We start from the raw sequence: 27754 nt of genomic DNA, 5'->3' as shown, positions 1-27754 counted from the left end.
ACTTGCTCACTCTCTCTCTTTCTCCCTCTCTCCCTATCTCAGTATCACACACTCACTCTCACACACACGCACAGAGTCAGTCACCAACACTCATTCAGCTCCCTCTCAGCCACGGGTCAGCAGCTCAGACAGGCACCTTGTTCCTATTCAGCTGGAAAGAGTAGAGCATCAGAAGGTGCACACACATGCACATACACTCACATAAAAACACACATACCCATACAAACACAGACAAACATACACACACACACACACGCACACACACACACACAGACACACACACACATCTTCATATATCCCAGCACTTTATCTGTGGTTCCGGAGAGAAGACCTCAGTCCAAGGAGGAGAACAAACAGAGAAACAAGGAGCAGCACTAAAGAGGAACTTTTAAAGGTGGATTCATAACATTACAACACTTCATGAAAGGATCGGGCAAATAGAATCAGAAACAAGACCAAAGATGACAACTCTGACAAGCTCGTTGCTGTAGGAGGGCCTGCTGTCAGCCCAAAGTGGAGATTGGTCATCTGTCACATCCAGAGGATCTGCTGCGAGTGCCATTTCCCTCCCTTCTCCCTTCAGGACTCCCACCCTCTTGTCATCCCTCCACTGGGACATCACCAGATCATCAGCATGCCTACAGCTTGCACAAGGTGCACCTTGGGAGTCTGACCCACCATGTGCAGATGGACGCCGTCCGTAGCTCAACTCTGTCCTGAACCTGCTCTTGGCACCACCACTACTGCAGCCGCCGCTGGACGACCTCTCCCCCTGCCCAGTGCAGCCTCCCTTTGCCTGGCATGCTTCACCCTGCTCCTGGTCACTGCTGGCACTGCCACAGGGGCCTGTCCTCCTGGGGTAGGGCATGAACCCCTTCAGGTGCTGGCGAGTGGCATCAACTGCTCATGGACGTTGGAACGGCACACTCGCAGTTACAATCACCTAGAGGGCGACGTCCGACTACGGCGACTTTACTCTGCCAACAAGTTCTTCCTCTGCATTGACAAAACAGGCAAGGTGGATGGCACGCGGCGGAAAAACTACGCAGACAGTAAGTAGCCGGCAGAGTGCATCTAAGTTTCTGTTTATGAAATGCATGTTGGGTGTCACAGAGCGCTCTGGATGCCCTGTGACAATCTCACTTTTTATTGGTATGACTGGACTTTCTTATCTGTTCATTTTTATAGCAGTTCATAGGGATATGCTATGGCCCTGTCACTGCTGAACTATTTATGTTGTGTTTAGAGCATGAGAATAGCGTTGCTAGGTAAGAAGGGAATACCCAAGTGTGTATTTATGCTTGTCAAGGGACAGTCGGCACGAGAAAGCTGACTTGAAGAGAGACATTGAGCATCAGTTGGCGGTGCAAAGTGAGCTTGGAAAAAGGAGCTTCAGTTTCACCAGGGATTATCTTGTCAAAACTGTAATGAGTGCATCAATTGTAAGTAGCAGGTGTACACAGAAAAACATTCCTCCAACAAATGCAGACACCAATTCAAGTGTATTGTTCACAGTGCGATTAGTCTTATGTAATGAGACTGTAGTTTCAGAGACATTTAAAGTCTGAGAAAAAAGCTTCAGTCTGAAACTGTGAGTTGTCCTCATGCCACCTGCACTGGTATTCAGGCTTTCTTTACTAACAAATTTACTGTTCATCATATTTTTCTTACAATCATGCACACAGCTGTAAAGCTCTCCTTAGATTATCCAATGATTGCAGCTGCCCTTTGTACCACATCCTGCCCCGCAGCGCCTGCTCAGACCGGACAGTGCTTCCCAACGTGATCACTGTACTTGTTTTGCACATAAGGAAAAAGCCAGATGTGTTATTCTGTTGGAAAGTCTCTAGTCTGTATCTAATCTGTAGTTCCACGGCACCCGAGAAGAGGTAGATCATAGATCAGCCAGAACTCTTCAGTGTCTTTATCAGTGGGCGTCATTTAGAAGCTTGACCAGGTCAGATTAGCCGAGTCTGGTCATGATTTGACCTCCTTCTCCATTAGTCACCGGCTGACTGACTGACTGGATAGCCCTAAGAGACGTTTATACCTTTGACTGTAATATTTATGTTTTTGGTCGTTAATGCCTTTTTACACAAGTGGGTGAGTCAGAGTTTTTCCACACAGCTACTGGGGGCAGGAGCAGCTGCTGTGTCCACCTAATAGGCCAGTCTGTCTGTTGCCACTGTTTCAATAAGCTCCAAGCAGCAGACTGGATGACATTTGTTAACCTGTCGGGATTAGTCACCTGGCAGAATCTTTTAAAACCACACACACTGGTAGAAATTCAAGTTGAGATGAATTATTACTCTGTTAAATTTGGACCTGTGGGCTTATCCAAGTTGGGACATTATTCTCTCATACTAGTGGCAATATATGTCAGCTATCATAATAAAATATTACTCCCAAACTTTGCTTGAATCCGACACTTCAGAGTTCATGCTGGAAGAGTAGTAGCAATACCAATTTGGCAACATGAGGGCGTTTGAATTAGTGTTCAGGGTTTTTGGAAAGTAGCAAAAGTTATGCCTGTGGATGGTGAAATTCATGCTTTTTCTTGCCATAGTCATGTCATTAATGCTTAGGGGGTTGTAGTAGCTCTCTGTGAAAAAGCGCAGTCCCCTTAAGAGTAATGTCCTCATACACTTTAGCCATCATCCTCTCATTTCCTTTGGTGGAAAAAACGATCCTTTCTGTGCTCACACAGACTGAGGGTGTGTACCTGCACCCTGAGCAGAGCACAGCTCCAAACCAGCAGTCATGTAGACCTTGGGATCAGTTTGTGGTTGTGCCTCACAATGGGGCAGATCTGGTTTAGGGCTGTTTTGAGGTCTCAGTCTGTTTCTGTGGGAGGCTACCATTACTGCCATCACATAAGGAGGCTTTCAATCTCACTTAAAACCTCCTGAACCACACAATTTCTTGATACTGATACGGTGTCCACACTATAGATTAGGGTCGAAGGACAAGCAGGAAGTTGTACATATTTAATGACAAGAGCAGTGGCAAAGATACGGCAGTGCAACATCAGCCTCTATGTCTCATACAGAAAAGACGGCACATTTCTTTTTATAATTTTATCAGCACTTTGAAATATGTCTTTATATCTGATATAAAATGTCACAAACGCATTCTAAGAAATCAGCATCATGAAATTATGAAGATGTGTTTGAAAGCTTGCAGAAACACAAACATACCCACGCAGAAATACCCACAATGTTGGAGACACAGAAGTGTTTTGGCCTTTGTTACGATTTCCACCATTATTCCATTATTTTCTACAGTAGCTCAGCTCAGGGTCTGCATGCGGCTTTCACAGAACCTGCCCGGCAGTCTGCCGACCCCTCCTCTGTCCTCTGTGTTGCCCTTACACTCTTGTCGACACAGCTATATTGCCCCAACAGCTCTGCCTGCTACACCCATTACCCGGTCCTCACCTCCACCCCACTCAGTTTTTCCAGCCCCAACTCCCTCTCAGGTGCAAAAACAGTTGGAATTAGTCAACAGGCTCTCAGCTAATTGAGGTTGGAAAATATTGTATCAATCCCAGTGGAACAGGGGCATGGAACAGCTGAGGGAAGAGGCGAGAGAGAGAAAGGCTGGCTTGGAGGGATGGAGGATTCAGAGGATGAGAGAGCAGGACAAGACTGAAGGAAGACAGAGAATTTAATAATAATGTTTAATAAGTGCATGTATGTTTGCATTTCAGTATAAGAGGACTTCGCAATGAGTATGACATGCAAAAATACCTTAAAAATGGTGCCTTAAATAAATCAAATGCTGTGGCAGATTTTATTAAGCCTTTCAGGACAGGACAGGCTGAGTGTGAGCAGATTCATCTCCAGAGTGTTCTGGGAAAAATGTTCTGTCTTGTGAACGCACATATAGAAATATACACAAACATGCACTCAAGCACACACACAAACTCTAAAGTTTCAGGTATCTATTTCTGATGTTTCATGTTCTGTTGTAACCTAAGAGGCCCTTTACTGCATTTGTTAATCAAACCAGACAGATAGAAATCAGACAAGATAAATGGCTCGCCTATTATCTGACTACAGCTTATCAAAACACATGCACTAAATATAAATCAAAATATCTATATTACAAACCATCAGATAATTCAGTGTTCTAAAAATAGCTTGTTGAAATAGCCTCAAGAAGACGCAAAGTACAGTACTTTCAGGGGCCTAAGGGGAGGGCTTTGAAAATGTTTTTCTTTTGACCTATGGCTAAGCAGCAACGGATCGAGGGGAAAAACACACCCAAGTGTTTACAAAAACTCCAGAGGCAGGTACGCATCATATCCTGTCCTGGGTCATCGGTCATAGCCTGCTAATTAGACAGCACAGCAGCTGTGTGGGCACACCCAGCAACCGTTTCATGATCAATTGCAACAGCAAATCATAAAGCTAAGTAGAGCAATATAGAATGGAGAGGAAAGTACAGGAGGGAAAATGCTCCACCTACAGTCACTAAAGTCATATTCAATTACTGCATTATGGCTAATTAAAATTTTATTTCTTTAATTACTTACAAGCCAGTGTTGTGTGTTTTGTTTCACAAATTCTTAAGCATTTTTCTTTGTGTTGGCATGCTCGATTGCATATATTTTCATGTTATTTCTTGTTCATTATTTCATCCCATTTTAAAGGATGGGCTGTTAAATTTTGGGTGTGTGTGGCTGAAGGCATCAAACGTTTGTACAGCCTCCAGGTAGTTAGAGCCCATTCACCCTTAGGAAATAAGGTCACCTCACCACACCGTTATAATCGCAGAAGTCACTGCGGCCAGACTAGCTCCATTCTGCCTCTGCAGCCGTGCAACTCTTGCGCCGAGGGTGTGTTGTATTTACCAAATTTCCCTTGGTTTGCAACATCGTGCTGTTTGATGTGAGAGTTCTCCAAGTTCATGAGTGTATTTGACTTGGATGGGACCCATGGGAAGAAAACCTTCCACCCTGCTGAAATATGTTGTGGAAATTATTCAAGCTTGTTTTAGACAGGGGAAACTGTCACTCGCTAAGGAGAGACTGACTTGAATTTGAAAATGGGAAAAGATAGGACAAGAGCAGCAGACAGATGACTAAATCCACCTATAGTTAGACCAGTTAGACAGCATTGGCAGTGATGAAGCTATGACCCTCAGCACATAAGATAAGATAGGCACAAGATAAAATAGGCCTTTGTTAGTTCTGCAGTGGAGAAATTCTCAGTACAGCAGCCAAATGAAAATGATAGTGAAGAAGAGTTTAAATGCATGATTTTTTTTGTGTAAAAAAAATTCTTCAATTTTGAAAATATTTTATTTAATTTATAGTTAAAATTGATTTGTTTATAACTTTTGTTCCCTAATAATAATGTAATAAATTATGAAGTGAAAACACTATGAGGGCCCACTCATAACCATGAATCTATGGAGAATTGTCTTATGCTGCTTTTCTCAGCTTTGTGGAGCTTTATGGCAGTGGTTTACAAACCTTTCACATCAAGGATTTCTATTTTCTATGATTCTTATGGACGAATTATAGTGAAAATAAATGTTTGCCCTTTTTGCTGGAAACCCCTTAGAACGTCCCTAAGGACGCCTGGGGGTTCCTGAACCCCACTTTGAGACCCACTGCTTTACAGTAAGTTTCAGCTTATTGTAGGACCAGTAACATTATTGTTTTGGTTAGCGTTACTCCCACAGCATGTGGCTTTTTTCAGGGAAAAATTTTTAAATTCCACTGTACACTATTTGCTCAGCACCAAGCATAGTGGAACACTTATTATACTTATTACACAGGTAATAAGCCACATATTTCCAACAGGAGTTGACAGAGACCAAAATTGAAGCAAATAGAGAGTGAATATTGGACTTCATCAGATGGACAGAAACAAAACTTAAAATGAAAGCTAATATTTATTAAACATTCATTGGGCAAGTCATGTGTCAAGCTTGCAACCTGTTATTTGCTGCAAAATTTTCTCCTTGTTAAGCGAGTGCTTACATGATTGAGAAATCCTAAAGTTTGTTCAATATTTTAATAATTCTGTAAAATTGCATTGCATCACATGTGCATATTTAAACACAATGGCTACTTTGATTTATTGTGCTCCGCTGTCAAATAATAAATGACGAGAAAATCTAACACAATTGCTGGTTTCAGGCTTGGCAGTATTCATTTTGAATGAGTAAAAAATGCTCATTTTACTGATATTTAGTGGATGGTCAGTCTGTTATATAACATTTCTTAAATTGATGTAAAATTGATGTGAAATGAAAATGCATTTTGAGTACGTCAGGTCAAGTTGTCATGTTTTCGACCATTTTCAGTGTTTCCCTATAGATGCTGTTTCTTGAACTGACATAAAGTCACACTCAGAAACACCACTATTCTCCATCATCAGCTCATGAATGAATCTAAGCTCCGTTAGGGATGCCACAAACAGCGCAAGACATACAAAATGTCTGTTCTGCGCTGCCATTTTAAAGGTGCAACTTTTTTTCTGTCCTGGCCACCCTACATCCTCACCATGACTCACCATTAATTCTGGTAGAGCTCAGACGGGGATGAGTGACTGGAACAACAGCATGGGGACTGGAGAGGCTAAAGAGGGAAGCACCTGGCCGAAGGAAATGCTTTGGTGTTTTAAATTGGGAGAATACACATGTTAATGAGGCTAGGAAAAGGGCTGGGGCGTACTCTGCTCAGTATTGAGGTGGAAATTAAAGGCTCGAAGAGTGCTGGAGCGTTTCCCGTTGCTCATTAGGCATTATGTAAGGTTTCTACTGGGCCGTCTCAACTGAGAGGGGATTCGTGGACATTTTGGATGCCAACGGGAGGGTAAAATCCCACGAATCATGCATTTATTATCCCCACCAATAAGGACAGTGCATGGCCTCAGTCCGTGGGAGACAAATGAAAATCCACCCTCGGCCAGCTGTTGCTGGTGTAAAGAGGCTGAAAGCTAAATGAAACATCACTGGCACTCGCATGCATGTTTAACACATGCCTTTCACAAACACACACACTTCCTGGGACATTGCATGGACTTACATTCACTTCATAGAGAACTTACCATAACCAAAAGACAGACTTGCTAACCTAACTTTAAACCTTTTAAACCTCGTCTTTCACAGTTAAATTTAATGATTTGTATTTTGCCTCCACAAGAAAGGCAAGTCCCCACTACTATGTGGCTGTGCAAAGAGAATTTTGTCCCCATGACATGAGTGATACACATCCACATGCACACACACTTTCACTGTCCTGGGAACATTGCAGGACAAGAGTGTCAATGTCACCCTAATTAGCATCCCTGGTTTCTGCCACCAGGGTTTGATGTCATGAATGGACTCTAGAAATGTAGCAATTAGTAGCTAACAACCTGTAGCAGTCTGGCTACGGCTCCTCTCTGGGATTTACTGGGTTCATCAGCAGGTTTATAGAGTCTGACTTTGGCTCCAGCAGCCAATTCTGTTATAGCACCCCACAGCTCTGAACATCCTGTGGGTGTGAAGGGAACACAAAAGAGAAGACCCGACAGTGCCAGTAAGTTCAAGCTACTTGGATCTTAAAGCCGTTGATAAAAGATGTTTGCACTGATTTTCTGAAAGGCAGAGAATAACATCAAGTGCAAGGTTCAGTCTATCAATCTCCAAATCCTCTAAGAAAAAAATAGTATGAACACCAGAAAATGATTAACCAGTGTAATAGAGCAGGTTTGAGGTTTGACTATAACCATTGTACTTGCTTCTGTTTCCTATCTTTTTCCCATGAGCAGACTATCTATTGCCATCCAAAAGCTACTCCCAGAATGATTTAGGTGGTTTATACATCATTGTAAAGAGCCACAATAAATTGCAGTATGGCAAGGCAGCACTAGACATGGTCAAAGCCAGGCAGTAAGTTTTTAAAACGGGGGTGAAGAATTTGGCCTTTTCCTCAATAAGACTACAGAGCACTGTTATTACTGTGTGCTTTTTTGTGAAAGGTGTAAAATGAGTATTAATTAGATCAGTTGGGAACAGTCAGCCAACGAGTCTTACTCATGCAACACCACATGTTTGAAATCATTCGCCTAAGGAAATTCTCACCAAGGAGCAGCCGTCACTCACATCTCGGACCTATACACACACACACACACACTGACGTAATCAGCCCATTGAGTTGGGGGAGACAGGTCTTGCCTCAGCCTTAGATAGACCAAGACAGATTAATGGTTTTGTTTTGACCCTTCCAATAAAGCCTCTCACCTCCCTGTTTGAACTGAGCCAGACATCATGTCTTGGAAGGCGTTTAACCACTGGCCCAGGAATAAAGAAGCTGAAAGAGAACCCCTGCTGTAGAGAGGGAAAAAAAGAAACAACTTGGCATCCCCAAATACAGCTACGGCTGACTGGGTATTGCTACAGAAGTTTAAAGGTGTTCAAACTGAACCTAAAATCACAAGGAGCCCAGGACTAGGAAGCAATAATAGCAGGAATGTGATGCACCTGTTGCCCTAAAGACAGTAGGATTTGGTAAAGATCATAAAGGAAGCACTATGAGGCTGTAAAATCAGGCGCCTCTATTCCTCGCATGTGACATGCAGGTAAATCTGGGGCTCCCCTCCCCTTTCTTCCTGTGAAGCTATAAGCCACAGGAACACATAGAAGCTCTGCGGACTTCCTGTAGACTTTAATTTCTCTTTTGACTGGCCACAAAAAACTCAAACACACACAAATAGAGCAACCACAACCTGTGTGTTCAATCCGTGTGGCTAAATATTGGCTGTCAGACAGTCAAGTTATAAAACTCTAGTTTACAGCTCCTGGCTATGTCTAACTGGGCATCTGTTTACTGATGACACCTCAGTGGAGAAAGTTCTACATCAGACTGAGGGTCATATCTGGAAATTACATATTTACTCTAATTAACTGCTGTATGCAACAAATAGGATACCGTGCACCATAAAGAATATGGTGATCCAACATTTCTTATCATGCAGACATTACGTCATTCTGTGAGCAAAGGTCTACAGCTATGCAAGCTGCTCTTTCGTGACTGTAATGTTCATCTTTTGGTGCTGTAGTACAGGTCACGGGGTCAACAGTGTCATTAAATTTTATTCTCGGTGGAACACTCATGACTGTACTAAGATTTCATGTAAATCAGTCTAGTAGATGTTGCGATATTTTGCATACTAAGTGAAAATTTGGAGCTGCTTCTAGCACTAGCTGAAAAGTCATGAAAGAAAGTCAGTCGATTTATCCTGAGATTTTGTTTCATTAGATCAAGAACAATCTCTGTGCTGAAGCTGTGGTGCTTTGAAGACTGAAGCAAAAACATCCCTGTCTGGAGTGAATAACCATGTTGCAAATGCATTTCCTGAAAGTAGGATAATTAATGCAAATGTGGAGGGCTAAAACCATCAGGTCTGTGCATGCCATCATGTTTAGACCATACAGCGTCTTCTCTGAACTCCATTACGCACATCCACTCGTACCTGCTTTATATCTCTGAGGCCATTTTTCTAAACGAACATGAGCAGGATGTGAGTATCATGTCAGGGCTCTTTGAATGTGTGTGTACATTTAGAATGCATGTGCCTGTGTTTATACTTGTGCCATTGCGGGAGCATGAAGTGGACCCTAAACTGAAAAAGATGTGCGTTTCCTTTCCCTAATGGCTAATATGAACCAGACCTTACCTCGCACTCAATTCAGACACATGCGTGAGTGTGTTTTGTGTGCACGCTGACATGTGCAGGCCTGTGTGCACACGGGTGTTTTCCCCATCTGGAAGGCCATGCTCCTCCTGGAGCACTGAGGGTGGCACAAAGCACTGAACTGATATAGTTGAACCAGAACAGTACAGTCTGCAACATACATCAGACTAGTTCAATATGGACACTGAGATCTTTGTCCTGTGTTTAGCTTCCTTTTTTGCTGAATGGCTACTAAAACTTTCATCGAACATCAAACACCTTTGGAATGAACTTGATTGGAGATTGCAAGCCAGGCCTTTTGGTCCAACATGAATGCCTGGCCTCACTATTGCTGTACTGCAAAAATTCCTACAGAAACAAAAATCTTGTAAAAACCGTACACCGAAGAGCTGAAGCTATCTATGTATTCAGAATACAATGTCATTAAAGCACCTTTAATGGTGGTGTAATGGTCAAGGGGCCCCATACATTTGTCTATATAGTGTATTTTTTAATGATCTAAGAAGAAAATGTTGGAGTTGTAGACAAGTTGTCCTAGCACTTACAACCCGCAGTCATCCATAGCTGAGTAGATTGGAATATTCAAATGCTATGGGGAAATCCAGGTTTTTTCTACATCTTTGCATTGCTTTGGTGTGAACCTTTTCTCATAACTCATATCTCATCATATCATATATATATGTGTGTGTGTACACATAATATATATTTATGTACACATATCTGTGACCATCATACTCTTGTTTCATTTTCGTCTGTCTGTCTGCCCCTTTCTACCCATCACAATCTTTCTTTCTCTCTCCCCTGCTGTCTCCATTTCCCCCCTCTCCTCCCCTGCAGTGGATAGGATTGGGGTCAGGGCCCATTGTCCAGTGGAGCAAGTGACAGCTCTGACTGTCTCTTGTGCCTTCTGTCACCTCTCTGTATGCCTGTCTCATTTTAATAATGTAAATATGGGGCACGCTCAGGCCAGAGAGAATATACTGTGTCCAGATGCTCACTCACCGGAACCTAACTGCACACCTGAGCCACGCATGCACAGACTTATTTGAGAGTATTCTCCAAACTAACTTGGTTTTCAGACTGCTGTTGAATGCAACTACAAACTTAAAAATAGTAAATGTTGTTATATGCGATCCTTACACAATAAACACAACACTCAATAACACAAATAAGTAAGGGGCTGCCCTGCCTCCTAAATGTACACTTCTTTCATTCCTCACATCATCAATTTGTAAAAAAAATTTAAATCTCAAGCCTGAGCTGATCTAACCCTGTTTTTTTAACCCAGTTTTTCACACTTTCAGAAGCTCCTTCCGCAGAAGATATTACATGGTTGTTTTCAGCGAATACGTAGTGCTGCTCATGACAAGTAAAATGAGCATCATCACTCATCAGTGAAGTGAACCTTTAATGATGTGCATCGACAGTATATCGCAATATCCATAAAATTATGGTTTAAATACCTTTAACAGCTGACTGTTGGAGATGTGAGGTGCCCGTGTTTGGTTTTCAAACTCCTCTGTATTATTAAGCAAAGTAATGTACCAAAACTTCTAATCCCTGTTGTGATGTGAGGTTGATGTGAATGCTATTTGCATGTCAGAAATTATTAATTTGTGTATCATATGAAGACAGCAGGAGAAAATGAACAGCATGAGCAAACAACTTATTCTATCTGAATATTTGTCAATAAAGGCACAGATTCGTTATGGTTTAAACTGACAGAGAATGCTAGTTCGGATCAGATGTGGATGCTGTTCAATAATTAGTTTGTACAGACAACCCGGGGATGATGAAGGTAGGAAACGGTAAACAAGGCGTTTGTTTTCTCCTGAATATGTTTCCATTCAGGGTGGCTAAGTCTAGTCTGGAGAGCCACCCAAAACCAGCCACAGATGCAACACACCAACTTACTGCAATTTAGTGGCACAGGGGAATGACCTCAGTCTAATGTGGATCCCACCATCCCACTCGTCTCTCCCAGGGTACCAAAGTGCAGGAAGCTGCAGAAGCCGTGAGTCACAAAGCTTTCAGTGGGCAGATCTGTTTGTAACTATCTGTGAAGCCTTTGATAGCTTGCTGTTCACTTGTTACGGATGTGATGCATGATTTGGAGGCAGTCTTCCCTCCTTGATTAAAGAAAAGGCCTCTTGGTCAGTGAGATTGCGGCCCCTCAGTCCCACACAGGCTCAGACGAGCACACTGTGGGATTCGTTAACCTTTTTCACCTCTCCCTATCCCTCAGCCTCACTACACCAACCCTCCACTCTGGCTTGCCCCCACCATGCTTGTAAATATGGGGTTTGATCACCGTAGAGTCTTCACCCTCTGATTCAGCATCCTGGAGGTCCTCAATGAACTGATTGATGTACCATTGTATATAATCACAGCTTAGCATGTCCAAGGAAATTAGTGTTCAGTTGTATAACTACCTTGGAGTTCATGCTGACAGGACATCCAGGTAATTACTGTTTGATAGTGTGTGTGTGTGTGTGTGTGTGGTAGAAGAGACTCCACTACTACCACTTTGAACTGTGAAGCTCCAAAATTTTAGCATTGTCGTATTATTTATTAACCTTTTCTTTGTACCGACACTCTGGAACAGTGAGACTGTTCCACTGACACAACAACTGCCTCTCCACACACATATACACACATATCCAGATGTGGATGGTGATTCTGGAGTATTGGGTCAGTCTGTCTGGGGATAAATCAGACAGACTAATCTGTCCTGTGAGGGGATGAAGGGTAATTGGTCACATTTGACCCCCGGCCTTGTGGACTGTGGGAAAACAGGCTTTATCTAACAGCGGTAATTGGCTAATGAAACACTTCCGCAACTCCTCCACTAGATTGCCATCCACCGGTTGGGATTGGGTGAGGCATGTGTGTATGTATTTGTGTGAGTGTGGCCGACACAAGTGGCCAAGAGGCATGTGTGTGCGGGCGACTGTGTGTGTGTTTGTGTGTGTGTGAGTTGTCTAGAGAAAATGGCAGGATGTGGAACTCCCTGTGGCCATCTCCACAACACTATCAATAGCATCAGTCTCATGATGCCTGCAGCATACTCGTACATTGACAGAACACACTTTATTGGTTGTGTGGTTGCCATTACAATTTAAATTTAGGTTTGAAGTAGAAAGAGTTAATGTAATTCAAATTAAATCTTTGGCCCGAGGTAGGGCTTTTTGTGTGGCACATACTGATTGTGTTTGCAGCATTTAGGTCATCCTCTCAATATCAAAGTCAATGTGACACAGCTTCTTGCCATATTTTATTGAATTTCGCTCATGTTTTATATTTGTGTTGTGTCATCATTTATCTGGCCAGAGTCATGCACACACCGATTGAAAGACAAGAAAACCAGGGTGGGGAGAATGAGTTGTGGGGGTGGTTGGGTGGTGTACCAAGAAAAAAAAGGCTAAAGTTACGGTGGTGAGACAATGTCTCTGAGGTCCCATCAAGTGAGCCATTCATAGATGCAAGCCTACCAGTTTGTGAAGCCAGGGAGACACTCCGATAGAGTGGGGCCCAGGGTGGCCTTGTCTTTTTGTCCCAAGCTGACCCCTGCTCTCCCGCCTGGCCTCTGCGCCCCTCACCTGGCCTGTCCCAGCGCACTGGTAACAGGATACCTGTAATTTGCTCTAATGGCCTTTGAAAGACCTGGCTTGGCTAATCCCTGGAGTACTTCTCCCAGCAGCACCGTATGAAAGGGAGGGGGTAAAAGGGCCGAGTGCGAGTCCTGAAAGAGGACCGGCCTCTGGATTGTGTGTGAGAGAATGTCACCCCTTGCGGCCGGGGCTGGGGCCGAGGGAGTGCGGGAGTCAGCTTTCAGCAGATCACCGCCATGTGGCTTGTTCACAGGCACAAAAAAACCAGGCCCAGGCTTGTAGAGAAGTAGATTGTCTGTGCTTTACACCTCCCTCAGTGGCTCACTCCTTCAGGCAGGGGGGCTGAGGGCCGAAGACCGGCCTGCAAACAACTTTGAGTGCACTTCAAATTGTTTCCAGATTTCCTTTGCAATTTGTTCTAAACTAGTTCTTCGTGGATGACATTTGCGCACTCGGTAATAGAGATTGATATCCCCTGATACTGCAGAGCTGCAAGGAGAGCAAAAATAACCAGCGTGTGGTTAGACTTGAAGCTAGATGTGAAAACTTAGATGTAGGTGTAAGTTAGATGTTAAAAATGCCTTGCGAAAACAAAACAGTGCATGACTTCAGCCAAGCAGACAAAGATGGTCAGGGAGACGGATGAGATCCAGCAGGTGTTGTCACGTTGTCAGGTGTTTCGATGGAGGCATCAAAAAGCCACAGATTTTCTGAAATCATTTGTAAATCCCAGTTAAAGCAATGTCGTTTGTATGAGAGGTTCTTGCATGAGGCCTAACTTTGTAATAATATTAATAATAAAAGAAATAATAATAATAATAATAATGATATCACAATTGGCCGTTCATTGCTCACTCAACACAGATGAGATTAAAAGACAGGCGAAAAATGATCTTATCAGTGTCACCTTTTATTCTCATCCCTTCAGAGGTTTAAATTCAATAATGTGGGAACAGCAAGTGATATGTGGGCAGGGTAGACCAGCCCTTTGCCAGTCTTTTCTCTCCTTTCTTCTTGCTCTTTCTATCCATCATTCTTGTTTTTTTTATGGGGTGAGCCACATGTGAGGGAATGTACTCACAGAAATGCACACACACATATGCAGAGCAGACTTGCCGTGTCATACTTCCTCATGCTATATGGGACACTGTACACAGTCATATTTAAGTGACAGCACACATGCACACAGTGTGTACAGACTGATTTAGAGAGTGGCAGCATGTTTAGATCTGTGAAAGTTCAAGTGAGTAAAAAAGAAAAAAGGGGGCCAAGAGATAGTCCTGTTCCTTATTTCCTTTGCTGTTATTTTAATTATGAGCTTTTTAAATTTTGTTTGATCAAATTAGAGTTGAAAGATTCCTAACTGTCCAGGAATTCAGAGCTAAATTAGGCATGAGAAACACTGTTCAGACTCCCAGACAGTCTGAACAGGATCTCAGTTACTTGGCATGTTGGCTTGAATGTGCAGCTTTGACTAACATGGTCCGGATGACCAGAGTGAGAGCTGTTCAGTCCATTTTATTACATTTTATACATTTTCTCTTGTTTGTCTTCCATCCATTTTACCCCATTTTTAATGTTGTTACTCTGAAAGTGAGAACAAAATGACAAAACTCTGAGATTTGTAACTTCAGGTGTGTTTTGTGTGGTGTGTCTCAGCCTTTCATGTTTTCGAGGGCTTGTGTGCATGTGTGTTCTAAGTGCACCCCGGCAGACATATGTCATAGCTGTCAGTAAGGGATGAATAAATCATTCCAGCGCTGTGAGAGTCAACAGGTATGATGCATGTCCGGACACCTGTTGCTGACAGGCTGGTATAGGGAGACCAAGGCATGGACAGACTGAGACAGAGACAGAGAGACCAACAAGGTTCAACAGAGCATAAGAGAAGGACAGACAGGCAGTGAAAAGCAAAAGCAGACTGGCAGATGGAAGACAGAAGGAAAGAGAGATAGACAGATACAGTTTGTAGGATGTGAGGGAGGTGATGCCTGTAGACCGACAGCTGCTCGGCAACACAGGGCCACTCACCAAAGAAAAAACTCCACTGTGCTGGAACAGTAAGGCTCTCAGAGTGGCAGTCACAGCTCCTGTTAAAGACACTGTAAATTTTATATTGCTGCCCTGAGCTGGTTGGTCCATTAAACCAGCAAGGGCATTGCATCATATGTATTTTGAGCGTGATCACACTTATTTAAACCCAAATAAACGTCATCATTTCATCACCATGTGTGTGAATCATTATGGACAGTGACTCAGCCGGGGTGTTTTTACATTAATGAAAGGGAAATCCTGAACAAACCCGCAGCTTTAACCAAAAATAATTAAGTCTAACTCTTTAAAGAGTAAACCTCAGAATGAAGAGCATAAGCTTCCTCCGACCTCAACCAAAATATTTAAAATGCGCCGGGAACCTCCTAAAAGCTGAACAAAAAAAGCAAATGTCATTTAGGTAACTTCTGCAGTGATTTTGTTTGCAAACTTTGCATTTTATAAGGAAAGCATTTTTCTAGGTTCCCTTGTGAAAAGGCAACTTTTAAATGAGAACATAAGCCTGCCAGCACATAAAAACGCGCAACTGCATGACTAAAAATGACTTTAGTAATGTCCCTGGCGTGACTAAAAACAACTTAACACAATCAAACCTAATTTATAATGTTACTTGAGACACAGTGCAGAAAATCATTGTGGCACTCCAATCAGCCATGTCAAAGCAGGTACTTCTGCTTTTAAAAGCATATGTATAACACCTGCTCTGACATCACCCACTGGGGTGTGGCCAAAAGTGCTCCATGCTCAGAAGTTTCTGCCTGTGGAGCATGACTTTCTGAAGTGTCTGACACGGTGTTGATTAATGTTCTTCAGTGTGGAAAAATTACAGATTTCTCACACGGTTTTAGCAGCATATGTGCTGTAATTTGTTGCGCTGAACTAAAGCTTACCCATTAGCTGTGTTGTCACTGATAATGAGAGCATCAAACGTGCCAGTAAGCAACTGATCTTGCTTATTCTGAGTACTGATGTAACTGAGTGCTTAAAGACTTGGTCTCCATTGTTCAAATCTCAGTTGTGTTGTCAGCAAGAAAATGAAAAAGGTTTATACAGTAAACTTTAAATCAATATATGTTGCAGCTGAAATTTACCAAAATATCACGTTCAACATGCTGATGCTCTGAAATATAAGTACACTTAAAAATCACACAGCTGATCACCAAGTTGGATACGTCTGTTACACTGACATCATCTTTTCAAGGGCCCAACTCAGGTAAATGTCATCTACTGACTGTTGTTATTGGCTGTGGGAGAAGAAAGGCAACCTGGTGCACATCATGTGGTAATCAAGTACTATGTGCACTTTGGTGGATATGTCCCCAGGGTTAAAAGTTTGGTTGATACAGGATAATCTACCTGGAGAAATACTCTGATGTCATGGTATATGGAGAGACCATGCTTAATCTTGCCTTTCATTCAGTTTGGTTTTTATTATGCATATATGTTATGCATTTGTGTGTTATCATTCGACTCTGTGGTTTCAACAGTCTGTATGGGACTGATCAGTGCAGTTTCTGCCTGTGCCTCCCTACTTCGCCCTGACCAGGCAGGTTATGATGTTCTCAAGCAGAATATGATGAGAAAGATATGTACCTGAATATGTAAAGGATTCACAAAAAATGCTTTACTTTTTGCTTTCAAGTGATGCTACACTCAGTCCCAGTCACACTGGTGAACCTTCCTAAACACCAAAAAGGGCAGTAACAGCTTAAAATGATTTTGAATCCTATTTCTAAAGGAGTGGACTACACAATGCTATTCAAACTACAAACTAATACAGTCCAGCACTCTGTGTTCCCTGTAAACTATCTTCCTGTCTCTGCAGCACTGTCATATCCCAAAGCGAATTGGAGATCAGCTTTCAAATGAGCCACTCATTGCAATGAGATCATCACTGACCCGCTATCAATGTTCACTGAGCATTGATAACTGTCAGGCTCCCAGTATATGAGCCTCCTGATGAGACATTCCTTCATCTGTTGGAAACCAGCGAAGCAGTGATCCTTGTGCTGACACACCACAGTTTGTGATTCAACATTATGTACACTTAAGTCGCTGCCTAAGTTTGATGTTATTATTGGTTTGTCCATTTAAAAAGTTTTAAAAATGATCTGATTCAGCCCCCCTAATGGTATGATCAGAAAGGAGTTAGTTGATCCAACAGTCACTTAAACTGAAGCATGCTGAGACCTTCAGTCGAACAAGGAAAGAAGCATAGGGGGACATTTGTGATGTAGGTTTTTCTTTTTGAAATTCTGCATAAGTCCAAGCAACTCTCAATCTGACATATTGAATGGTTTATTCAGCCCTGTCTCATCCCCAGGGTGTCTGATACCACCATTATGGCACCTCCCTCGTCCTGACACAGAAGGTACCCAGAGCTTTAAGGTTCCTCCAGTGCAAACTCATCCATGTCAGTGTCAGGTGATCTGATCAATTATATAATGCAACATAGTTTACAAAGAGACAAATTCCCAAAAAGGGGTGGAAGTTGGGTCCACAGACATTTAAGCTTATCTGATGGCCTGGGATGAGAATATGTGGGTTTGTCTAACTGATGTGTATTTAAAAGGAAATGACAGGTTAGCTTGTGCCCACTGTATATCAGTGTACAAACAGTAAACGAGCATTTATTTGATCTGTCTGCAGAGCATTAGGTGAAATTGTTTTTTTTATTTTTATTTATTTGCATTTATGGCTCAGTGGTTATTCAAATTGTGCATATATTAGAATTTTACTTTTTTTTGTTAAAATAGAAATTGTGTGCAGGTTGCACATTTCCCCCTGGAATTAAGCAGACAAAATCCTCCTCCATAAGTCCTTGCTAATCATTGGTCGGCATTTCACTGTACATTCAAGGGTTAATGTCCAAGTTTCCATATCACACCACCTGTGATGGCCTCCACCAGAGCGCCTGTTCTCATGGTAATCTCTCAAGGTGTTTAAAGCAATAGTGAGTGATGCAGCCTTTGTCTGTGCTGATACACACAGGCGGCTGCTTCGTCCAATACCAGACCCTTCGAGGGGGTCATGGCAGATCAAAGGTGCTGGTCACAGCCATTAGGCCCGGCAGCCCAGACCCGACATGAAAAGCTTGTGTTTTGAAAAGGAGGGCAGAAGGAAAAAAACAACAGGGCCCACTTCGTTTAAAAAGCAAGCAAACTGTGAAATAATTGAAAAGGTATGTCAATCAAGAGCAGGAGCCCAGCGGGAACTCCAAGATTCCCAGGCTCTGCTCTGGTCGAGCACTGAGCCATGGAGGGCTGCTCAAGGGGGCAACCTAAGAAATTAAAGACCTGGGAAAAGGAGCAAAAAGAAGACAGGAGGAAAGGAGCAGGAAAATCTCTTTTTCTCACTCTCTCTTTGCTCAGTCTTTCACTTTTTTTTGCTTTAAATTTGTGTTGAAAGGAACCATTTTGCCACACTTTGTAGAGCCCATTCAAAACGCTTGGTCATTAATAAGATCTTGTCTAGCTCTTCACCTCTCAGGTGAGTAACAAAGACTTATTGGAGGGAGGGAGGCAGGGGACAGCAACCATTGGAAGTGCCTCCCCCCACCACCAAAACCCCCATCTTATAACCAGCACCTTCACCCTGTACTTGCTCCCTCCTCCTCCCCCATACCATGAGTGTGACAAAAGGGAACCCCGTGAGAGTGTCTCTCTCTTTCCTTTCTGCCTTTTTTTTTTTCAAAGTCAGAAAAGGCTTCAATGATCTGACGATGGGCTAACGTCCAAAAAATGGGGAACGGAAAGAAAAGAAAGAGTAAAAAAAAAAAAAAGACTGGGTTAAAGACTTTTTCTATGCTTTCAAAAAATCCCATAGAGGAGAAATAAATGGCAAGTCCACAGTTGACTAGACATGTATAGTGCAGGATTTGCTTGTAATGGCAGCTTGAGCTTATTGACAGTCCCAGCCAAAACATGTCAAAGGTTAAGAGATCTTGCCAATTGCAAGTGGGAAGCCAAAAGTACCTTTTTCATGAGCTCAATAGGGCCATCAGTTGATACTTGCTCAGCAGAAAACGGAGCAGGAGTGACCTTCATTTTCCAAAGCAACTTGGGACCGAAGAGCTCATTTGTCTCCATTATTTCTCTCTTTTCTGTCTAATTGTGAAAGTGTTCAAATGATCTTAAACATTTCTCAAGTGAAAATGATTTGCAGTTTATTCACAAAACAATTCAAATACAGTACAACAGTACAATACAACTATTACACTAAAATAAGGGTGATTGCATGAAAACAAACAAGATATTTTTGGCAATTACATAGATAAAATATCTGTTTTTACACCAGACCATGTGTTAGAGAACAAGATTTATTTAAGGGAGGATTTCCCCCACAGTGCGGTTCAAGATGTTAGATGCATTCAGTGGCACAGCCTATCCATCCAACATACATTTAAGTTGGCTTGCAAACAGCTAAAAAGCCATGTTTATCCACATTTGAAACAGCTAATTATTTTGGAATTTTTCAGTCATCAATGAAATCTCCATTCTTTAAAAAAGACTTGTATAATAAACTTAACAGTTTCAACTTTTCAAACCACAACCCTCCTTCCAGTAATGTGACCTTTGGATTTCAGCAGTGAGGAAAGCCCTCTAATAGCTTGAAATACCTCACTCTGATTTCTCAGGCTTTGAACACAATGGAGTGACTTTTCAAAGGGGAGACTGTGAGTTATATGGATCTAACCGGTCTTTATACATGTGTGGTCAAGCGTCCAGAGCCTGAGTGATTCCTCTAGACAATGTGAAATCCTTGTTTCATGTCCTCAGATCTTTTGTGTCTGCTGGCTGTTATACCAGCATGTATGAATGAAACGAGGAGGAAAAAAATATATATATTTGGTGTCATGTTGATGTGAGTGTTGTTGACGTGCTTCACAAAATGACTGTTAACACAAGCCTGAAAACCTGTCACTATATATATTATTAATGTTAAGTCTGTTCTCTGCTTCTAAAGGTTTTTGAAACCTTTTTAAACTTCGGATTTTACTATTCACACCCAGCTCCTTGCAGTATCGCAAATGTGACAAACATCCTTCCAACACACCTACTGTGCCTGGAACTTAAACCAGCAAATAATGGCTATTGCTGCTGGCACCACTTTCAGGCACCAGCGGTTTTCATTGGCCTGGACTAATCCCCCATAAATCCTTGCAGGGCTCCAATCACCAGCCGGGCCTCAGCTAATTGCTTACGAGTCCCTTGCACGCTCCAGGTGCCACCATAGCACACCCGGTATTTGTAAACACAGCTCATAAAGAGGAGGCTGCCATCAAAGTGTTAATGTTTCCTTGGAGGATCAGAGGCAATCCAAGAGTGATGGGGGCGCAGCTGGGTAGATACCTGGATGGACTCGACTGAGGCGTTCCCTCCTTCCCTGCAGCTGTGGCGGAGCGGAGAGAGGGCTTCATTTACACGCCCTTGTCAGAGAAGAAAGACACTCAACAGGAGTTTGTGTTTGTTTACCTTCCTCGTCTTTTCTTTCCCCCTTTTAACTCTTTGTACTTCTTTGTGTCTGTGCATTAAGTAGATGACCTCACATGGTAAGCACGACTGACTTTTCAGAGCTGAAAAAAAAAAAAGCTTGAGGTAGTTGTGTGTTTAGAGTGATGGGGGCAGCGGATGTGTGTTTTTAAGTTTTGGAGTTCTTCAGATGTGCTCTTTGAAACCGGCAACACTGCTGATGATATTAACAGCCGTGCTGAGTTAAGGAAGTTACATCTTTGTGCCCTGTCAGGTTTTAAATTTATGTATTAAGTTGGAGTCATCTGTAAATTGAAACATGTAGAATGAAACAGTTCTTGGTCAGTGCAATTATTGCTCCTGTCCATACAAGATGTAAAAACATCCTTTCTTAAAGTGCTTATAATGTCAGTGACAAAATGCACATCTTCATTCATATATAAAATCTTAGTATAATTGGTATAATAATATTAAATTACATTCTAAGGTTGAGCTGATATTAATATAAGGCCTTCCAAGAAGAACAACATCATCTCTCATTTCAGATGTCCCAAATTGACATGTATTTAGATTCGAGTGACAAAGCCCTCTGGTGGCTGCACAAGTTATGGCAGCAGCCAAAACGTCATGATCTTGGATCAACAAACCAACAGGAAATCAATGTGGGTTTCCTGTTTTCAACTAACCATCAGCAAAGTTTTAATTTCTTTTTTTTGAAAAGTGTAATCACAGTTGTTCCCGATCCTTGACCAAATGTTCATGATTGTAACAATGACAAGGAACTCCTATAACCTCAGCAAAGTAGTTATTTTAAATCACTATATTTCTGCAACCATAACTAATACCCAAATCTCAAATTTTAAACCAACAGTCTTTCCCTTACTAAACCTAACCACATCATTTCTATGCCTAAACCTAACCTAATAAAGCTGTTTAAGCTTTCAGCAGTGATTAATGGTTTTGGAAGGCGCTGATAAACAATGTCATCCTGTTGAGAGGGGGATCGGATCATAGAACGCTGCTGTGTGTCACAGTATAGGGTCTGCACGAATGCCGTGTGTTGTCATTTAATTTGGACAACTTGTTGTGTATTAAGACAGGCTTGAAAAAATGTGAATGTATCCTAAAACAAATATGTAACTCATTATTAAATCCAAAAACATATTAAGTCGAGCATTTGCCCCAAGTTCAGCTTTAGCGCTCTTTCCAAACAAAATCTAGATTTGCACAAATAAATAAGCAGAAAAAACCCTGCAGTACAGGGGGAGTAGCACCTGCGAACCCCCCTATGTGAGCGTTTATTTTTCATTGCTGGAGGGATTTAAACAGTGAGACTGCTCATTGCTCTGTACAAAACATGCAGTTGTACCAGAGCAGCCGGGGGTTGGTCAGTTGGGTGGCCAGTGGCCCACTGCTGCTTTTATGACTACTTCATTTCCTACAAGCTTTGGGTCACCCTGTCCTTCATCACCTTGATCTGGTGCTAGGATTACAGCATCTGTCCAAAACCAACAAACAAAAATATCCAGCAGTGCCTGGCCTTTGGGCAACAATACTACATGTTTCCTCTGCACAGAGTTGGTTTTCAAGGGTGTAAAAAGAAGATTTCACGCTCTAATCAGATAACAGACCACATCAGAGTGTTTTTGAAGGTGTAAGTGGGCAAATAGGGCCAGAAAAAAAATGTCATCCAAAACAGAGCTTCATCTCAAGCAATTAGCTGCTATTCAGAACCCTGCGGTGAGCCCTCATCTCCAAAACATCTCCCTGTCGTAGCCACGACAATGGGTGTGTGCCTTTATTTCTGTATGCAGACAAAAACCAGATCAAGAGTGAGCCACATGCGACATGTTTGCAATCAGTGCTCAGAGCCCACAATCTTGCTGGCTTTTTCATGGGGTGAAGTGAGCTGGAGAGGCTGCTTAAGTGGCCAGCAGACAGGTTTTATGTCTCTCAGTAAACAACACAGGACATTATAAGGATGAACTGTCACATCTGGAGTCCTGAGGCTTGAATGGTTGTGAGCAGTGAGGCAGAATGACTTTGGACAGACTCAGGCACTGTGTATGTGTTTAGTTCTTATGTAGTTCAGCATTTGGTCATGGGTGTAAAGATATCGTTGTATAGTTAAGCTTCTGTGAGAAAATAATTTGCTGCCTTTTCTGATATGATCAACTTTTACTTGCTGTTCTTAATTCTCTGAGTTCAACTGTTCATGTCACAAAGGGAGTTCTCAAGCCATTATGCATGTCCTGTGTGTGTGTGTGTGTGTGTGTGTGTGTGTATGTGAGTGTGTTGTCTTGCTCTCTCTCTTTCCAGAGCATATGGCTGTCTGGTATCCTAATTGCTAATGATAGAGTGGCTTTTGATGGGGGAAACTCCCAAAGCTAGATGTTTCTAACCCAGACTCTTGTTCCCTCTTTTATTTTCCAGGCCTGATGGAAATCCGATCTGTCAGTGTGGGAGTTGTTGCCATCAAATCTGTCAGCACCGGGCTGTACTTAGCCATGTCCAAGAAAGGCACGCTCTTTGGATCGGTGCGTATACAACCTGGCAACATTGTTCCTGGAGGTCAAGATGGGAGGGCTGGGAAGGGGAGGGTGGTGAGAGTATAGGGGAGGTATATATGTATAGGGGTCCCAAATGAGAGTCTACCCAAACATGTTTGATTTTGGTGAAGTGAAAGGATGTGTCAGGAATCTTTTGCTGGAAAGTCCAGAAAAGGTCAGAGTGTTACAATCAATCATGGCTGTACACCTGGGCCACAGCTGAGGATGTCTGCAGCTTGAGTTGGCTTGTTCCACTGTCAAAATAGATAGCAGAGGAAAGAAACCCAACCAGCAATGACAAAGAGCCAGCTGTGCTCCTTCAAAAGTCTTTGCATGCCATCTGCAAATTGTTGTTTTACACCACAAGCTTTGAAAATCACCTGCCTTTGTTAAAATCAGCCACACATTAGACCCTAAGGTGTGTGGTGTCTAGCTCATGTATCTACATCTTGGAAAAGGAGAAATCAGGGAGGAACGATCAGTCAGCAGCAGTGATAAGACTAGTGCCTTCAACAAGCTAACACAGTAAACACGACATAAACAGAGCTGAAGACCCAGGCCTTTGCAAAATCTGAACCCTCCCATAGTAACAAAAAGGCAGGCACATCACGCCAGGCTCATACTATCCTGATGGTATCAGAGACTCATTATGGCCACACGATAATGATCTGGTAAAGGGAATGCCGCAGAACCTCTTGTCACTACGATATCTTTCAAGACTCTTTGACTAACAGATAAGAAGTGGTAACCACCCATGGAAGAGTGGCTTTGCTGGCTGTTGGATTTCCCTCATAGATTCATATACCCGAAGACAAATATAATATAGAACTTCAACAATGATAGTTTTTATTCACAGCTTTGTTCATTTTGATTATTTGGAGTACAATGAGGGGTCTGTTCTTTTCATTGTTGGGTTTGAACTTTGCATGCATAACTGAAACAATTAAATAATTCAAAACCATTCAAAACCTCAGCAACAACATTTCTTTCCAGTTTTAATGTCCCACTCACATACCATGGTGATCAATTTCAGTGGGTGATCAGCTTTGACCGGAGATTGGCCCCAGCATAAACTAAGCTAAAATGAGATATTGTTTGTAATTGAAATTGTTCAATTCTTTAATTAGCAACACAAATGAAATTCTTTTACCGTTTACCACTCTGATAAACTGTACTGGGTAGATGGAAAACGAAGTTTCAGAACAGGATCTCTCAGAATCCCAAAACTATCTGCAAGGCTAGACACCACCAGGGTGAGGGACAAGTGAAAACAAATATTTTTTTGTCATTTGAGTGAACCAAACACTTAGCACTGAGTAAAAACTTCAACAGGAGAATTAAGAAAGGAAAATCTTTCCCCCCGAGCAACAGACTTTAACCTTTGTGCACTTGGAAGCTGGCTTAGTATAGCATAGCAGGAAAAGCAGTCAGCTGTTAGTGATACACTCATCTGTCAAAACCTCTTTAACCTCTCTGTCTTCCTCCCTCTGATCACAGGTGAAGTATAACCCAAGCTGCAAGTTCAAGGAGCGCATTGAGGAAAATGGCTACAACACGTATGCCTCCCTCCGCTGGAAGCACGGCGGCAGGCAGATGTTTGTTTCGCTGAATGGGCGGGGGAAGCCTCGGCGAGGTCACAAGGCTCGAAGAAGGCATCCGTCTACACACTTCCTGCCCATGCTTCCATCGTAGTTGTCCAAGTCTGAACTGTGACCGGCAAAACTGGCTGGCTCACCTGCCTCCTCACACTGATGATGATCTAGTTGTGATGACTACCTTTATTTTTATTATTCCAGCCTCCTGTCACATAAATGTACATTTGTTGAGGTTTGTAACATTTGTAGAGTTAGTATAATATGTACTTTTAAGTTATTTTCTCCATTTTCTAATGTTGTTCAGTAATACAGTCCTATACAGTAGAATTAAACTATCTTCAGACATCTGACTGTGTGTCTGAACTGCATGTTAAACAGTGTCTGGATGACTTTAAGAGACTTCAAGAGGACTGAAAAGGGACAGCAAGCCTTGGACACAATAAAGTGTGGCTCACTGGTTTGTTATTTTGCCTATTTTAGATGCTGAGCTAAATAAGAACAGAAGCATTTGGTACGTCTATCTAATCTGTGACAACTGATCATTATAGGAGATGCAAGCAAATTTGAAATGGTTACAAATCAGGGCCATAGCTATCACTGAGGACACTGAGGTCAAGCCCTTAGTTTTTTTGTGGACTTCTAGGGGTCATATTCATTAACTTCCATACTGGGGCTGGTTCATAGGCTGATTCGTGTATTTGGACAGTTGATATTACAAAACAAAAAAAAGCAAATGTAAATTTATTAAATCATATTAAACACATTTACATTGTGTGGAGCAACATTTCAAATATAATAGATTAATATTACATGTGCACATATGTTAAATTCACATACCGGCACATGGTATCTCTGAAGGAACAATGTGGCTCATGGACATTTTATATGTGAAATTTAATAGGAATTAACATGAATGGAGTAACATTAATTTTACATTTGTTGTTTTTGTAAGGCTAAATCTGCTGACTGCTTTTAAGCCAATGATGATAATAATAATAATAACAATAATAATAATAATAAATTTGAAATAATATTTTCCCAGCCGAATTTCATTCATGCAGAGTTAATTAGTCAAAATGAGAAATCAAAATACTTAAAGAAAAATTGAGGGGGATTGAGCTTGTGACCTCAGTATTAATGTACAATGTACAATCTTAACTGTTGCTTGGGATATACTGATGTTGATCTGCACCTGAACCGTACGATGAGATGAAAATCTCAAACACACTGACTCAAACACAGCGATAAATGTACTGCGCTGTCTGTATGTGTACGGCATGAACACAACAGAAACTAAGCTAACTACTGGGAAAACATGCTGGATTTTCTGATGACCTTTCTATGTTTGTGCATGCTTCTGTCAGACTGCTTCACCCATCCAACAACAACCCACAGCTAATAGATTAGAAATCAGTCCCGCAAAAAATGCATTGTGTCTCATCTAGTCTACGATTCTTGGTTCTTAGTTCAGTCATGAAATGATAATATACGTTTTCAGTCATTTAATGCGTTATAGCAGCCATAGGTACAAGAAATGTGACTAGCAGAAACTATTAATTTTGTACACAGTAGTAAATGGTTATTACATGCTGCCTCTCTGTCAAGTCTTGCTAACATTTTCTCAAGGCTGTTGCTTATAGAACATTTAATATATTTAAAACATTTTGTACTCTTTAACTGTTTGGAATTGTTGTTTATTGTTATTGTCTGCGTTGGATTGTAGTCATACTGTTGAAAAAAGAAGGGAAAAAAGTAATTGTATAAGTCATTCAGCTCATTTTGTATGGTATTACTACTGGATATTGATACATTTGTGATCCACTTATCATGCACAGCTTTCAGCTATAGGCCAGTAACAGTAGTTTGTATATAAGGCCAAAGTCTCAAAACAAACTGTCTTTAGTTTCATTTCAGCAAAGTAAAATCATCTGAGTGCCTTGGTCCATGCTGAGTTTGGTAAATTGCAATAAAGAAACGTGGATAAATCATTACTCATGGCTCATGAGTTATCCTTGCAGGCTATTTTTTTTTTCAAATCAGCAAGTACAAAAATGGCACTGCAATCTTGTCTTGTGCATGGCACTGATTGTTAAGTGCTGGTAACATCTCTATCAGTGCTCTCAGAAATAATTTCCCTCCTCATCATAATCACATCAAAACTCACAGCAAGAGAGGCGTTGATGTGGAGGACCTCCCTGTGTCTGATGAAAGGTCCATGGTTATGAACTATGCAACTGAGCACCAAGGTCATTTATAACCAGACAAGCCCTCCAGTGGCCTTTTCAGTGGACAGAAAGGAGAGTCTGGGATGAATAGTGGCTGTTTGGGGTGAATAAAGGCCAACCTTTCAGTCTGTCATAATGTGAGATTACTGTGATGGTGTACATGTCTGGTCAGAATGGTGTGAAGTCACACTGTAGTTCAGCTTCAAAGGTCTGTGTGCAAGGGACACATATCAGTATGGGAGGTCTGAGTGTACTGTTGCCATGCAAATGTCTTTGTCCTCAGCTGTGCACCCTTGAGCAACTGTCACAAGTAAGGACTGCTTGTGCTGTTCTCCTTTTAAACTGTAAAATATAGACATTCAAAGAAAAAGTTTTACCATTTTAGGAATATGCTTATTCATTTTCTTTCCCCGTTAGACGAGAAGGTCAATACCATATCAGCGTTTATTTACTGAATATGGTATTATCATCAGCTGACAGATAACTTAGCTTAGAACAAAAACTGGAAACAGGGAGGAACAGCTAGTCAGGATCTGTCCAAAGGTCACATATTCAG

General features: G+C 41.9%; 1 protein-coding gene across 1 annotated transcript; it reads left to right on the top strand.

Annotated features, from left to right (window-relative positions):
• Nucleotides 1-7: 7 nt before the first annotated feature.
• fgf22 (fibroblast growth factor 22) lies at nucleotides 8-26964 on the top strand. Its single transcript, XM_046392755.1, has 3 exons — nucleotides 8-1052; nucleotides 23263-23366; nucleotides 24876-26964. Exons 1-3 carry the CDS (start codon nucleotides 680-682, stop codon nucleotides 25068-25070), a joined length of 672 nt encoding a protein of 223 aa, XP_046248711.1. The 5' UTR covers nucleotides 8-679; the 3' UTR covers nucleotides 25071-26964.
• Nucleotides 26965-27754: the final 790 nt, after the last annotated feature.

This window comes from Scatophagus argus, chromosome 6 (genome assembly GCF_020382885.2).
Source record: "Scatophagus argus isolate fScaArg1 chromosome 6, fScaArg1.pri, whole genome shotgun sequence".
In the NCBI taxonomy this organism is placed as follows: domain Eukaryota; kingdom Metazoa; phylum Chordata; class Actinopteri; family Scatophagidae; genus Scatophagus; species Scatophagus argus.
Note: the sequence above shows the minus strand (reverse complement) of the source record. Positions and strands in the feature narration are given on the sequence as shown.

What these genes read in the sequence shown, in the direction of transcription:
- fgf22 (XM_046392755.1), top strand. Translation starts at nt 680, where the DNA reads ATGTGCAGATGGACGCCGTCCGTAGCTCAACTCTGTCCTGAACCTGCT. An exon ending in GCGGAAAAACTACGCAGACA is followed by an intron (nt 1,053 to 23,262) that starts GTAAGTAGCCGG and finishes TTTATTTTCCAG; the next exon opens with GCCTGATGGAAATCCGATCT. An exon ending in AAGGCACGCTCTTTGGATCG is followed by an intron (nt 23,367 to 24,875) that starts GTGCGTATACAA and finishes CTCTGATCACAG; the next exon opens with GTGAAGTATAACCCAAGCTG.